This window comes from Dermacentor variabilis, chromosome 5, assembly GCF_050947875.1.
Source record: "Dermacentor variabilis isolate Ectoservices chromosome 5, ASM5094787v1, whole genome shotgun sequence".
Classification (NCBI taxonomy): Eukaryota; Metazoa; Arthropoda; class Arachnida; order Ixodida; family Ixodidae; genus Dermacentor; species Dermacentor variabilis.
The window spans coordinates 175,112,791-175,128,249 of NC_134572.1; the positions used below are offsets into that span (position 1 = coordinate 175,112,791).

The following is a 15,459-nucleotide window of genomic DNA, read 5'->3' on the forward strand; positions in this document are numbered from 1 at the left end:
CCCCCATTGTGGATCGGTAAAATGACTTGATACCGGTGTTGGCACTACCATTAAGACTCACAACTTATGGAACTTGTCACACAAAACATCCAAATCACATCGCTGCCAATGCAAGCGCATGTCACGGCACAATTTATATGTGCTCTCTGCTAACGGCATGACACGGCGAAAGCCACAGCCGACTGGTCTCATGGTGCGTGGATCTGTGGGCATAATTTTTCATATAAAATACAGGCACACTCCACTCCGGTTGACATTTATGTAAAGCAAAGCATTCTTGGTGTGATTAGATCATGAACTGTGTGTGTGTGTATGCATGAAGTGCAGTTTTCTAGGTGTAAGTATCAAGTACTAAAGAGCCGCATGTTATAATTAGAAATAACTTTATTCGCAGCTAAATATTGACAGGCTGCCTATTATATACACCTATTTACATGCGGTACATCATACATATACTATTTGTATAAACTTTCAGTGGTGATCGACAGTGTCATTTTGCATTCGTAGTGTTTCTGATGCATCGGTTTCTACTAGATAACTGTAAATCAAAACGCGCCAAGCGTCTGATTGCGCTAGCATTCCCGCGAGAAAGGGCGTTCTATGCCGCTTGTCTAACCATGCGTCCGTGTCGTTTGGCATTACATGCCAGATACCCGCCGTGGTTGCTCAGTGGCTATGGTGTTGGGCTGCTGAGCACGAGGTCGCGGGATCGAATCCCGGCCACGGCGGCCGCATTTCGATGGGGGCGAAATGCGAAAACACCCGTGTGCTTAGATTTAGGTGCACGTTAAAGAACCCCAGGTGGTCAAAATTTCCGGAGTCCTCCACTACGGCGTACCTCATAATCAGAAAGTGGTTTTGGCACGTAAAACCCCAAATATTATTATTACATGCCAGATACAAGGTCCTGATTATTTCGCTGCGCCTGCTCGGAAAAAGCTTTTGCGCTCATCGCTGCACTGTTCTTGCTCATATTTTGCAGAACGATCGCATTTTGGAGTCTATGCCGTTTAGTATAACACTTTGCGCAGTTAATTGCCTGGTTTTTAAGAAAAAAGCGCAAATTTTCCTGCGCTTGTGGTGATGCGAGCTGCTGCCGCGACGGCGCAAGCATACACTCGTGTCGCGGCCTGCCGTCAGCTGCAGAAAGCAGCATTTTAGGGAAGGCTGCCACGTGTTACCCGCATAGAGTTTCTCACCATTCTGCCCAGAGGGAAATGTGGCGCTGCTGCGCTGTGGTATGCACGCGAATGCCAGTATATCGTGACTTCGGATTGGCATCGTACTCGGAGAGCCAGGCAAGCACTGTTTCGTCGATCACAACGATTATTTTCTGGTAAAACAGCACGCAAATAGTTGTTTTAGATTTATTATCACACAAGAACATGTTTTCTTTAACTATTGGAACTTGTTATTGCACGCAGAATTATATGAAACGTAAAAAGTATCAGTGGGCCGCTAAGTTTGGAGGACGAACGACAAGATTCGTGCTCGCTTTGGAAGAGTTTGTCGTCTGTTCTTGCTTTTCTTCGCTTGGTTAGGCGTTTTAGGTGAGTAAACTTCACTGGAAGATGTAATATGCGTGAATGGAAACATTTTATGAAGATTTTACTTCAGGAACGCGTTATTTGTGTAGTCATATCCATGTTTTGGATGAACCCTCTTACAACACCAGTTAGCACTAGCCTCGTAGACACATATACCCTAATTGCAATGACGGTACAGCGCTACTTAGGGAACTCCGATTTCACTTTAGGTGTTATAGTGAGAAACTCTCTGGCTACCCGCTCCTGGAACAGGCGTCAGCCCCCCCTGAAACGCCGCTTTCTGCAGCTGACGGCACACGGCGACACAAGTTTTTGCTTGCGCCGTCGCAGCACCAGCTCACATCTCCACAAGCGCAGGAAAATCTGCCCTTTCTTCTTAAAACCAAGCAATTAACTGCACCAAGTGCTATACTAAACGGCATAGACTCCAAAATGCGATCGCTCTGCAAAATTTGAGCAAGAATAGTGCAGCGGTGAGCACAAAACCTATTTTTCGAGCAGGCGCAGCAAACTATTCAGGACCCTATATATGCGAAAACGTGCCTGGAACTCGGCAAGAAAGCTTCGATTTAAAATCTTAAAGCCGTTTCATAGGCGACCTTGCTTATTCTTGAAATCAAAGACAATAGCGAAGCGCACGCGCACGGCGCTGTGGTGTGTTCCTCTATTCCTCTGTTGTCTCTGACCTGCTTGCTTTGAAACTTCAAGACACGGAGTGGGTATCGCAATCAATTTCACTTGTGAATGTGCCACTCCGCATAGGCCTCCCTCCCTGTCGGTGCGCCGATCCCGAGCAATCAGGTGAGGAGGGCTTTTTCTTTTCATTTTTTTTAGCCCCAGACGGCAGCCTTCATTTTATTATCTCCAGCGCGCCAATTCCCTGAGCGCACCAGTGGCTGAGCCGACAACATGTACTGCGACCAGAGCACCGCTGGACTCCGTTGTTCTTGCGGAAAGAGGGCGAGAGCGCGATGGAGATTCGCCGGGGACATACGGCAGTGTGTGGCGAGAAGGCGGCATCCTGAATATTCGTCTACAAGTTGGTGGATGGGTGGAAAGCGGGCCACGTGTAAACGCCGAAGGCGCGTTCCTGTAGCACGAAAGCGCACACCCCGGCACCACTCGAGCCTTTCACGCGCATCTGCCGTGTTGGCTTCTTTCGATTATGAACTGTTCGGAGCCGTGAAGAAGGCCCCCACGTGGTCAGCATTCCGATGAAGTGCGGGGGCTGCACGACGCTGTCCGGGCCTGAGTGTGCAGCAATCCAAAGAAGAGGTTTCAGGATCGCCTAGCAAGATTCCCTGACCTGTGGGAAAAGTGCATTGCTCTACCAGAAGATTACGTTGAGAAAGTGGACATTCAAATAGATAGGTAACACCTTTTTGTGTTATTACTGGTGTTAGTTCATTATTTACACAATCCAATTTTACGCAGTGTTACTGTCAAGCTACAAGCCGGAGCCAGAGCCGTTGTTATAGCCAGATCTATAACAACGGCTGTAGCGGCAAACTGAATAGTTTGGGTGTTTTAGTTTCTTACTTTAAGATATCGCACAGTTTATTAAGCAAGTATATATACATATATATATATATATATATATATATATATATATATATATATATATATATATATATATATATATATATATATATCTTGTGACGCTGCAGTTATCACGACATTTATTCCAAGTCGAAGATGCAGCGAACCGACCACGCCCACAGCTAGGATCACACTCGAGAGCCAGCCCCACAAGTGATGATGAAGAAGAACCCCATATGAACCCCACATGATGATGATCATGTACAGATGACAAAGAATAGCTTATAAATGGCCACGCTAATGTCCCCTCGCGCGAGAGCGGCCATCCTGGCCGCAATTCAAAGAGGCGGCGAACGCCTCGTGAAAGGCTTCATACGGGAAACGTGGACACCTCAGCGGCGCGGCAGCGGCGGTCCTTTGGAACAATAATTGGTACCCCGCAATAGTTCACCGGAGAAGTCTGCTACAAGGCTTTGTAGGGGCCGAAGAAGCGAAGCTGAAACTTGTCAAACAAGCCAGGAGTACGCACTGGTGTCCGGAGTAGTACTTCCACGCCAGGGCGTAAGCACACGACGCGATGAGAGGTGTCGTAATGCTGCTTGTGGTCCTGTTGCCGTGCTTCGGTGTTGTTGTGGGCGAGCTGGCGACAACGCAGAATGCGGGACACATTCTTCTCAGGAGGATGGACATTGATTTACAGTTGGCGCGAAGAAAAAGACGTCAAGACAGGAACAGGGCGAACGACCATAGACAAGGTAGAATGGCGAGTAACCGGTCGTGCGTTGAACGGCGGTGTTATACACAAAAGTCACGAATGGCAAAATTGCGTCCCAGTTTCTGTGATCCGGTTCGATGTACATGGCTAGCACGTCTGACAGCGTGCGATGAAATCGATCTGTGAGGCCATTGGTTTGCGGATGGTAACTGGAAGTAGTGTTGTGGATGGTTCCGGAGGCTCTGAGTACTTCGTCTACTAGTTGCGAGAGGAATGCTTTTCCACGGTCGCTCAGGAGGACGCGAGGAGCCCCGTGGCGCAGTATTAAGGATTGAAGTATGAATGCAGGAACTTCAGAGGCTGAGGCAGAACTCACACAAGTTGTTTCGGCGTAGCGTGTCAAGTGATCAACGGCTGTCATAATCCATCGTTTACTGGTGAGAGTCACAGGAAGAGGATCATACAGGTCGATGCCAACGACTTCAAATGGTTGCGACAGACAAGGAACCGGTTACAGTTGTCCGTTTGGAGCTTATCTAGGGAGCTTTCGACGCTGACATAGGGCGCAGGAAGCCATACCTCGCTACACTGGCGGACAATCCAGGCCAGTAGAAGCGACCTTTGATGCGGTCATAGGTTTTCTGGAAACCAAGGTGACCAGCAGTCATGTCGTCGTGAGAAGCCTGCAGGACATGAGCACGTAGAGAGCGTGTCAGGACAGGAACCCAGCGTTGACCGTCAGGGTGATAGATATGACGGTACAGGACGCGGTTGTCAGTCCTAAATTGCGTCAGCTGTCGACGAAGGCGGGCGTTAGGCGGACGCGAAGCTCCTTGAAGGTGGTCTATGATGCGCCGACAGTAAGAGTCGGCAAGTTGATGAGATTAAGAGAATTTGTTGTGGTGTGGAGGCATCTCGTCGACAGTGGCGAACAAGAAAGCATGGGAAGAGGGATCGTGCGAAAGCTTGTCACGGATGATAGTTGGAGGTCCATTGCATGGTGTCGTAGGAAGCGGACAGCGAGAAAGCGCGTCTGCATCTTGGTGTTTTTTCCCGCACTTGTAGGTAATAGTAAAGTCGTATTCTTGCAGACGAAGAACCCACCGACCAAGTCGTCCAGACAAGTTCTTCAGCGTTGAAAGCCAGCATAATTCATGATGGTCTGTAATGATCGTAAAATGGCGGCCGTGAAGATAAGGTCGAAACTTCTGCAAAGAACAAATGATAGCTAGGCATTCCTGCTCCGTGATGGTGTAATTCTTTTCGGCGTTTGTCAGAACGCGACTTGCGTACGCGACGACCGTCTCACCTAAAGTGTCCTCTCGCTGTAGGAGAATGCCACGTCTCAGCCGTCTCGGTTGCTACAGTAGGCGATAGAGAACGTCCGCGCGGTGTACCATAAGGACGGCGTTGGTCATGGAAGCTCCCTAGACGTTGGAAAGTAGCTCCGGGCGAGAAGTCATCTCTTTCGTATACGTCATATCCGCGACGCTCGTCTTGCTGGCGCTTGCGGCAAAAACGTGCTATGTGGCCACGATAGCAGCAGTAGTAGCAGATGGGACGAGGAGGACGCCACTGCGGATAGCTGGTTTGGGTAGGTGCGCTGGTAGTCATGGAAGCTATTCGGGCCGGTGTTGGTTTTGGAGGCATCGGTGGAACGATGACTGGAGTAACTGCGGCTACTTGTGCTTACGTTGGTGGGGCCCGAGGGGTTAGAGGGTCCGTGTACTTTGCACCAGCCATGGACGCCAATTCCTCCTTGATAACGTCTCGCAGATTGGTATCCGAGGCATGAGAAGGCATAGGTCATGCGGCTAAGCCCAAGATACTGTAGCTCTTCACGAATTAATGTGCGTATCATTGCTCGTAACGTATGGTCGTCGGCGGTAGTGTTTGCAGTGATGTCTGGCTGCAACCGCACTGATTCGAGTTCGTCAAGGCGCTGGCAAGTAGCAACGATATCAGCGACGGTAGCGGAGTTCTTGATGGCTACAGCATTGAAAGCAATAGCTCCGATGCCTTTGATGAGGTGGCGAACCCTGTCTGATTCGGTCATGGCCGTGTTCACGCGTCGACAAAGAGCAAGCACATCCTTGATGTACGACGTATAAGATTCCCCGAGTAGTTGCTTGCGAGTGTCGAGCGTCTTTTTTGCGAGGGCGGAACGAACAGCCGGTGTGCCGAAGATTTGGCGGAGCTGCTGTTTGAAAGCGCCCCAGTTCGTGAAATCAAACTCATGGTTGAAAAACCAAGTGTTCGCTACTCCTGTCAGATAAAAGGCGACGTGACGTAGCTTGGACGCTTCGTGCCAACGGTTAGCCGAACTCACTCGGTCGTAGTCGTCCAGCCAATCCTCGTCGTCTTCACCGCGAAGTCCAGCAAACAGATGGGGATCAGGCTGGTGCCCACTGACAACCCAATACGGAGAAGCTGGGGTAGCCGAGGCCGAGATGATCGAAGTAGAAGTGCCTATTGGCTCGTCCTGCGACATGCTGGCGGACAGCTGGCACAATCGGCGACCCTATCGAAGCTCCAGGAGGTTTAACGAGGAGTCAGAGGACGGAGGACCGAAGAGCACACTACCACTTGTAACGCAGCAGTTATCACGACGTTTATTCTGAGTCGAAGATGCGGCGAACCGACCACGCCCACAGCTAGGATCACACTTGAGAGCCAGCCCCACAAGTGCTGATGGAGAACCCCATATGAACCCTAAATGATGATGATCATGTACAGATGGCAAAGAATAGCTTATAAACTATATATATATATATATATATATATATATTTTGTAAACCCTGATGAAGATCGGTCCACCGATCGAAACTGTCGAAATTAAATACTTGTTCTGTTTACCTTGTAGCACCACTCAAGTTCTTTACGTTTGAAAGGTAGCCTGAAGAATCCCTCTTTGCCTACTAACACACATATATATATATATATATATATATATATATATATATATATATATATATATATATATATATATATATATATATATCCGAGAACAAGCCATTTCTTGCATGTTTGCTTGCTTGCTCTGAGTGTCCTTATACCCAATACTAAGGGCGCACATTAACACATGGACTAACGAAGGATGCAAGATGACCGCTGGTCCTGGATCCTTCACCTGTGTGTACGGTAATTTGCGCCCCTCTTCTAATAGCTATGTTTCCCCGGCTAACCCAGCCAGCAGTATTCCTAAGATTTCTTTAATCGAATCGCGCAGAATTGGACTGCACCCCTCGATGCCCGATTGGTATGAACTGCGAGCCGCACTCACCTCGGGATCTTCACGGTTGCTTCTTGATGGGTTGCTCTTGCGGTAAGCCACGTACAAAACATAATTCTCTACTGCTAGGAGTGAAGGTTGTTCTACTGCGAGGGCAAGTTGTTGATCTTTGATGTGCTTCTGTCTATAGAACCCTCGATGACTTCCACGTCCAACGCTATCGAGACATCGAGTAAGTTTTGACACCATCTTTCCTTAAATCGCCTTTAGTACGATGCTGGCTGCCATTGGGGGTTAATTTAGCTGGTTCTTAAGCACACTGTGAATAATATTTTGCACATGTATATAGGAGAGCAAGCCTTATGAGTGATACCGTGCCATGATAATATTTCGAACGCGTTGAATGCAATTAAAGACAGCATTAGCGCCCTCAAGAACCTGTTTGCAACTATCGAAATAGCCTGGGCAAGTTAACCATGACGAGTGATTAATTTCATAACTTGAAACTTTGAACAACTATTTTCCAAGAGATGAAAGTAAACCTTAATAGAATTTGTTAACAGTTAGATGAAATTGTTGATGACTTCTTCTCGCAGGTTTTTATAGAGGAGTAAGAAAGGGTTACAACTTTAAATGAAATTGTAATGTGCTTCTACTGCCTGAAGATAAAGTCGAGAAACAGAATGCGTCCATCGTATCAGCCCAGACAAGCGTTATTTTAATGCTTCCTAGCTTTCAGCAAAAAAAAATGTCTTAAGCAACTTTTTCAGGCTTACTGATCTTCGATCACCTAGTGTTGATCGGAGTGGATCTCCCTGTCACATAGTATCTCGTATGTAAGAAGTTTCAAGAGTTCGGCAAGAGTAATCTTAGAAAAACGAAGAATATATCTCGGGTTCAATGGCTCCCACTTACAGGGCAACATTTCCTGCTGGAATATCTCACTAAAAATTTCGCAAGTTCACCCGAATAGCAAAAGACCGGAAGCGATAACAAGGCGTATTGGGCTGACGATTCTTGGGCAGTGTACTAACCATACGAGGGGACAACAGGTGGGCACGACGCATCACGCGAAGAAATGCGGCGGCTCAGCAGAAACATAGCCGTGGCTGCCACCATGCGTCTCAGAACGTTAGCGTGATGAGGAGCGCCGCCAGTGCCGTTGCAGGCGTCGTACCGCAATGGTACCGCAATATGCATCAGCGTTGCGCGCATAAACACTGGCGTTCCTACTGTGCATCTGAGGCATACAGTGGTTAGTCCCTAACTGACGGTAAGCTTCAAGCTACTACAACCGCTGACATTTTCGGCAGCTTCCATCCTGCCAGTACAGTTGCGCGTAAAAGACACGCAAAGCACGGCGGTATTGGCGGGATGCTTTGCCATCTAAATCAGGACGTGTGGTCACTTTAGTTAGAGAGGCAGTGCATCGGCAGGCGGCGCTACGGGGTATCGCATTTTTCATCGCGTATTAACGGCGCTCATCTACAGTTGAACTGCGGTACAATATACAGGTTGCTTCACGTAACTTGAACCAAGGGTTTAATAAAAGTGGTTAAACGCAACTGAACGAAACCAACGGTATATGGTTTGCCGTCACGTGGCGCTCCAAGGGGTATCTTTCTTGTAGTGTGCTTAATTTGTTTAATTAACTAAGATCAGTTGTGAAATTTTCATAATATTTTGGTCAAGTGCGTTTCGTTGCGTTGTAGAGGGCATTCGAAAACGACCGCTACAATCTTTTGTGACAACGTACGTGCTGCGTGGCGATTTTTTCCGGCATTTAAAGGAAGCCGCGAAATATAAAATAAAACCATGTGACTGCGCGCCTGCGCAGTCACATGCAATACGACTGCGCGCATGCGCAGTCGTATTGCAGCGCCGTCAACCGCGCTTCATGCGAAAGAACCGTGCGCGCGGACGGTGGCGAAGTGAGCGGGCGCGGCTCTGAGCATCCTCTTCACAGTGCGTCAACACCTTTCACGGTGGCACATGGAAAGGAAGCACCGTCTTGCCTGATAAGCGATAGGCTCGACGCACGGTTGAGCGCGCTGAAATACGATAGTGCACGAGTGCAGTCATACACTTTTATTTAATATTTCGCGGGCTTTCTTCAAACGTCGGAAAAAACGCCATGCAGCATGTACGTTGCCACAAAAATTGCATCGGTCATTCTCGAATGTCCTCTACAACATAGCGGTACGCACTTGGCCCTAAAGGAAATATTAAAAATTTTTGAGTATTGACTGTAGTTATTAACTAATTAGGCGTAATATAAGAAGTACCCTAAGGAGTGCCGCATGACGACAAACTATGTCATTGGTTTCATTCAGTTGCGGTTAACCACTTTTTTTTTTTAATCCTTGGTTCAAGTTACGTCAAACACCCTGTGTAGTAGATTGTGTGGAATCGGGGAGCTCAGTGCTCAGACAAGCGAGCATAAACGCATTGGAGAAGTGTCCGGAAATCGGTGCATGGAGCTTAGTGTTCGCTGCTAAATGTTTCGCATTTCTCAATAAAGGTGGCAAGCTCTTTATCTCGTGCGCGGGATTATTGCAATTCAAGCTGAAGCCAGACCAAGACTAGGTTAATTGGACTCGAGACTCACATGAAAGTGCAGGAACGGAAACTTTGAACGATTGCTTCGTGAGCAGTGACCAGGTAACGACAATCGGAGGGCGCTGTCGTGCTGACTGAACAATTTATTAGTGCGGCATCGTTTCTTTCTTTCACGTAGAATGCACCGCGCCGTGTCCGCCAGGCATGCGATGTGTGGAGAACTCCACCAAAGACGAACGAGGTTGCTTTGCGCCTGGTTGCAGCTGTGGTAAGCAGCGCTTGCATAAAATACGTCTCTCGTGTGTTAAGCAATCGCGCTTATCCGGCAGTACGCATAATTTTTTTTCAGAGCTTGCCGCATGCACTTATTAACTCTACACTCCCATGGTACCTGAATTTCTGTTGCCAGTTGTATTGAAATATACCTACCAAAATATTGTGCACATTACGGCGCATGCCAATGTATAGATTCTGCATAGAATATATCTATATTTGACTGTGAAAAAAAAATGTTATTGTGATAACATTCTAACGAATAGGGAAAGTGTAATATATGCAGCTATAAAATTTCACACTAATGCGAGTCATCCTTTAGATGAGGTAGTATCAAGTTGTTCATGTGGAAACATTTACAGTGTGACCATATCTATGGTAATGAAAACGCGAGCCTAATAGTTTTTAGCCATATTATTGTGCTCGTTTTACCTTAGTCCCGTGATGCCTGAGTATAGTAGGCCTTTCGCCTGACCATATGAACCTCGCGGTCTAGACAGTATGATGTATAGCGTACATTGTGTGGCAACCTTCCTAGCGTATAAGACTAACTGTTCCAATAATGACACGAGCTCCTATGCCGATCTCTACTTGGCTATTATCCATATATCCTTCGGCAGATGTGCAGTCTCGCGCAGCACTGAGTCGTTTAATCGCGAGGAGCCATGTAAGAGTCGTGCCCAGTACCGGCGCGCAGTGGGCGTCAAGAACACAGTGTCCCTATGGCCGCGCACTAGTCAGAAAGTATTTCTGATCACCCGCCGCGGCAGCCTGGTCGGCGTTTTGCTGCTCACCACGACGCCGCGGGTTCGATTCCCGACCACGGCGGAACACATTTAGAGCGAGGCGGAACGCAGTAACGCTCGTGCACTGACATTAAGGCGTGCGTCAAAGAACTCGGGTGTTTAAAAGTAATCCGGAGCCCTTCACGTTATGCCTCAGGCGCGTTATGCTTCATTATGTGTATCGTCTTTTATTCACTGGTATATCGGTTAATACTAAAAATTAATAGTAAGGTGCAGCAGGGTGGTCGCTGGATGCTCACTGCTGATATAAAGGGTCAACTACGAGGAAGGCCTTTCCGACTCGTTTTTGACGTGGCGTTACCCGGAATTAGCGTGCTCATTTTTTCCAATATCATCCCGACCACGTTTTTACAGCGAAGCTTAAGCGATAGTTCCCCCATGCTCGTGTCAGCCTGTAGACACAAAACCCCGAAGATAGTGCAATACCTCGCCCGCCCGCAGCGGAGGTGCAGATCGCCATTAAGGGGCCCACATACACACAGCTTCGCTGGTCATCCTTTTTCAAAGAGTTGAAGGGGACCTAGTGCTCTTTTCTTTCTGTGTAAGTCCAGGTGGTAGACATTGGGCGCACTGTTAGGAAGTTTTGGAGCCTATTCTTTGACTGGGGCCAGTTTGAAGTATGGTAGGATAACTCTCCTTGAGAAAGCGGGGTATGTAGGCGTTTAAAAGATGTTATGATCGCGACAACATCCACCCGACTTCGAGATGGCTCACCAACTTAAGTGCACTGTGAAGTTTTATGGTGTGCGTGTTTTTCCGTTCTGTCTGCTTCTTTTTTAACTTCAGCGTCACACTCATCTTTGGTTCACATAGCCTACACTCATATATAGTACTAAGTACAGCTATCCTTTAATAGTAGCTTCTCGCAATAAACATTTTATTGAAGTCAGCAGTTTAAGAACAAATTTCTTCGCTACATGGCTAGAGGAAACATTTGTGACTTCCTTAAGCTTATGAAAAAAATCGCAGTTGTTTTCTGGGGCCCGTATTCAGAAACAGAACTTAAGTGGGGCGTCAATAAGTGCGGGAAAAGTACAAGTGTTAGGAAAGTTTTAGGAGAGTACTTCAAAAAGGACACTTAAGTATCACTTTTGAAAGTAACACTTTTCGAGTCAAGTATGTCGTCTGGTGCCGAGGATACGTAAATAATTTACGTCTACGATCGGTTCAATCGTAAAAATAATAATTTTTGCTGCAGACTAATGCGGATATAAATCCTTCAGTGCTTGCTCGCGCATTCGTCTGAGTAAAATACAAAGAACGGTTTAGTTTTAGCGCTTTACTCAAACTCGTCTGGCCACAAGTTCACATTGGTTCTCGCAGCCACTGCGGTTCTGTGTGTCGCCGTCGCGACTGTTTCTTGGTTTTGCTGACGAAACAGTGCGGTGTTTTGCGCAGTGTGTGTGCGTTACGTGTTTTGAACCCTAACGGACAATGGAGAAAAGGAAAACAAACTTTTCCGAAGAAGAACGCGCCGTGCTCCTGGAGCTCGTTTCGCGCCATCGCAGCGTGGTCGAGAACAAGAAAACGGACGCTGTATCCGTCAGTCGAAAACGGGAGTCATGGAAAAAAATCGAGGACGAGTTCAACTGCCGCCATAGCGTGACGCCGCGGACGTGGGGCCAACTTAAAAAGTGTTGGGAAAACCTCAAAGACAAGTGGCGCAGGTGTAACGCGCAAGACATGCGGGAGCGGTTTTCTACAGGTAAGCATTGCTTCCTGTGCAGTTACGACGTTATTGACGCAGATCCTCTTTCTGAACATTGCATAGCGTTCAGCGACCTAAGTCGTTGGTTTAATTCGCCAAAATAAGTACATTTTGCGCCCGCGAACGTCTCGCAGCTTGAGGCCCGAATCTCTTTTTTTTGTACCATTTGCGCTACGCAGTAGCAGCGTCAAATGAAACTCGAACAGCGGAGCGTGTGGCCCAAGCATAAGTGAAGACGTGGTGCGCGCCGTCCTGTCATCACCAGTGGCAGGCGCGCACACCCGGCTTGGCCAAGCGCTATCGGCTCCCTCACGCCGGCCACCGTCGCGGCTCCCAGTGATACCACGCTGCGCAAGTTTTCCGATTGAAAGAATGAATCTGACTTACAAGCGGCAAACCACACGAGCGAACGCATCTCTAATGGTGACGGTGCAAAGTGCACCAGGTGCACCACTGTTATTAGTTTCATTTGACGCCGATAGCACTTACGCTTTCGGCGAACTGTGCGGCAATACTCGCCGTAAGCTGCAATATTTGAGCTTCTGTTTTCTTTTAGTTTTATTTTCTCCCTTTCAAACAGAACAGAAGCGAAAATATCTCACGATCGCGCAGCGCCCAAACCTGGATGTGCGCGACTGTCGATTGTGATGACTGGACGGTGCACACCATATATATGCTTGCGCCACGCGCTCAACTGTCCAAGTTTCATTTTACGCTGATAGTACAGATATGATTCAGTGCCGGAATTACGGCATTTATTTGGCTCAGTGCTGCAATAAATTGCATGTAGTACAGAATGTAGTGTATGCCTATTACATTGTATACCTTCTTTCTTTGCACCCTCGTTCAACTTATGTCGTATTTTGTGATCGTGCACAAACTTGCTGCGCTCTAGAAAACAAGCGATATTGGGTGCTGCAATCGTATATTAGCACTTTCTAAAACGAGTGGATTTTCCCAACTAAGGCTTCAATTTCCGCGCCCTTGCTGTGTTTTTCCCTCCTTCTTTATTTGGAAAATATATGGCATTATATGTCAAATGGGTACCATGTAGTCATTGCATTGAAATGTTTTGTCACATTTGGCAGCATTGATAGACAAACTACGCTTCTCAAAGAGCGGTTTGTCCCTCGGAATTTACCGCTGCTTGGCCATCGAAAAAACAATAATAAGCTGGAGCAGCACAAAACCAGGGACATTCCCCTGCGGCGGATTATGCAGTGCTCTGGGAACAGCTAACACATAAGTCATGTGTGTCTCCGAATAAGCTATGGTATGGTGTGCCTTGACATTTCTTAAAGGTGCATATCTTGAACACCTGGCTGTGTTGCACACAGTCACAGCCAGCATAAAAAGCTTCAATTTATGTTTTCATATATGGTTGTGTAATCATTTCATGTGCTCTTGCGATATGTTAAACCTTGTCGTCGCACAAACTGCTTCCTTGCAATTCCAGGTGGCGGTACACCCTCACCTAGCCAAGCGACCGACGAGCTACAGCAAGTCGGAGCTATAGCGTCACACATGGCAGTTCGACTGTCCAATCCATTCGACAGCGACCGCAGCGGACATCACGCTGTGCCAGGCGAATCGCAGTCATGCCAAACCCAGTGCACACCTGCTGTCGTTGCACTACTGTCGCAGACGCAGAACGGGTCTCTAGGTGAGGCAAATGGTATTGTTTCTTATTTCTTTTTCCTTTTCCTGCCCACATTTCATGTCATTTACGCTAAACTGTTCTTTTACAACAAAAATTACCGAAATTTCTTGAATGGCACAGCGAATCATGAGTACTACATAAATCATTATTACACTTTCATGCGTTATGTAACCATGTTTTGTGTGCTTATGTATTGTCACGTAGTTGTGACGGTGAAGAAAATAGTCGTGAAAGTGAGAAGGACGAAACTGATTCTTTAGTTGGCGAACCTGTGCCCACAAAAGGAAGTTACACTCGAAGCACAACGATAGCGGCGAATACAGTCGGCGATCGTCGAAATCTGATCAGCAGGTCAAGCGCGTCCGCTTTTATACACGAGTCACCCAGCGTTCCAAAGTAATCGCTGGTGCTAACGTGTTACTACACAATTTGATTCGCGCAATAATGCAATAATAAATTGCCTTGAGCTGTTATACGTGGTGTCCTCAGTAGTTCACGCAAGCTCCAGTTGTCAATGTGACCAACCTGGAGATGAGGTAAAGCTAATCGAGAAGGAAACGAAAGGCGCTGAAACCCAGCTCGAAAAGCAACTATAGTTTCGCTGTATAGTTTGTATAACATATTCTCCCACTTAAATTGGCGACCTCGTGCACTATACAACCGTAGACCGTGTATAGGCATCAAGGTGTTCAGGGCATTGCAGAATGTTTAGTGTAGCAATGCAGGAGCCATCTTGCTTTGTGGTCACTTTTAACTCTTACTGCAGGTAGTCAAGACGCGGCTGATGAGCCCGACTACTGGTCATGGGATGATGCTGGAAGGCCACAAGCAGAACCTGAAACGAATGCTGCCCCATTACCGACCACCACAGACAGCCGAGAGCTCGTTCACGGTACAGCAAGCCCAGATGCTGTTGTGCCAGAGCCAGGTGCTGCCGCAACTTCAAGCGGTCCTGTGCCAGCTGGAACAAGACGCCCCGCGACAAGCAGCAGCCAGAGACAGACGGCGGTCGCCCTTGAACTGGCTGCCCGCCTCAGTGCCATCAAGGTTGACCGTGAAGAAAAAAAAAAGGAACATTTATTGAAAACGAAATGCATGCGCCTCGAGCACAAATACAAATCTATGCATAGGCGAGCTGAACATGAGCAAACTATGCAGCTTCTTCGGCTTAAAGAAGCCAACCAAAAAACAAAAGCAGAAATTCTAAAGCTTCAGCTAGAAGCTTTGAAGAAAAAGTAAACGCCTTTGTTATTGCTGTGATTTTGTCTCATTCCATTTACGTAAAATACTGTGCGACTATGCGATCTCTGATCCTGAAACCACTTGCTGTGTCTGGCAACGGAGACATGCCTGGTGGCGTTGGTTGAAAGGAGGGAGTGGGAGCTTGCGAAGCGGCGTTGTGTGTTGCCTGGCTTTGCGC

At 47.4% G+C, this 15,459-nt stretch overlaps 1 protein-coding gene across 1 annotated transcript; it reads left to right on the top strand.

Annotated features, from left to right (window-relative positions):
* Positions 1-12,155: 12,155 nt before the first annotated feature.
* Positions 12,156-15,294, top strand: LOC142583347 (uncharacterized). The gene is made up of 3 exons (XM_075693767.1): positions 12,156-12,376; positions 13,836-14,042; positions 14,806-15,294. Exons 1-3 carry the CDS (start codon positions 12,355-12,357, stop codon positions 15,276-15,278), a joined length of 702 nt encoding a protein of 233 aa, XP_075549882.1. The 5' UTR covers positions 12,156-12,354; the 3' UTR covers positions 15,279-15,294.
* Positions 15,295-15,459: the final 165 nt, after the last annotated feature.

Coding starts and splice junctions, on each gene's coding strand:
- LOC142583347 (XM_075693767.1), top strand. CDS start 12,355: ATGCGGGAGCGGTTTTCTACAG. Junction 12,377..13,835: donor GCGGGAGCGGTTTTCTACAG/GTAAGCATTGCT, acceptor TTGCAATTCCAG/GTGGCGGTACACCCTCACCT. Junction 14,043..14,805: donor GACGCAGAACGGGTCTCTAG/GTGAGGCAAATG, acceptor CTCTTACTGCAG/GTAGTCAAGACGCGGCTGAT.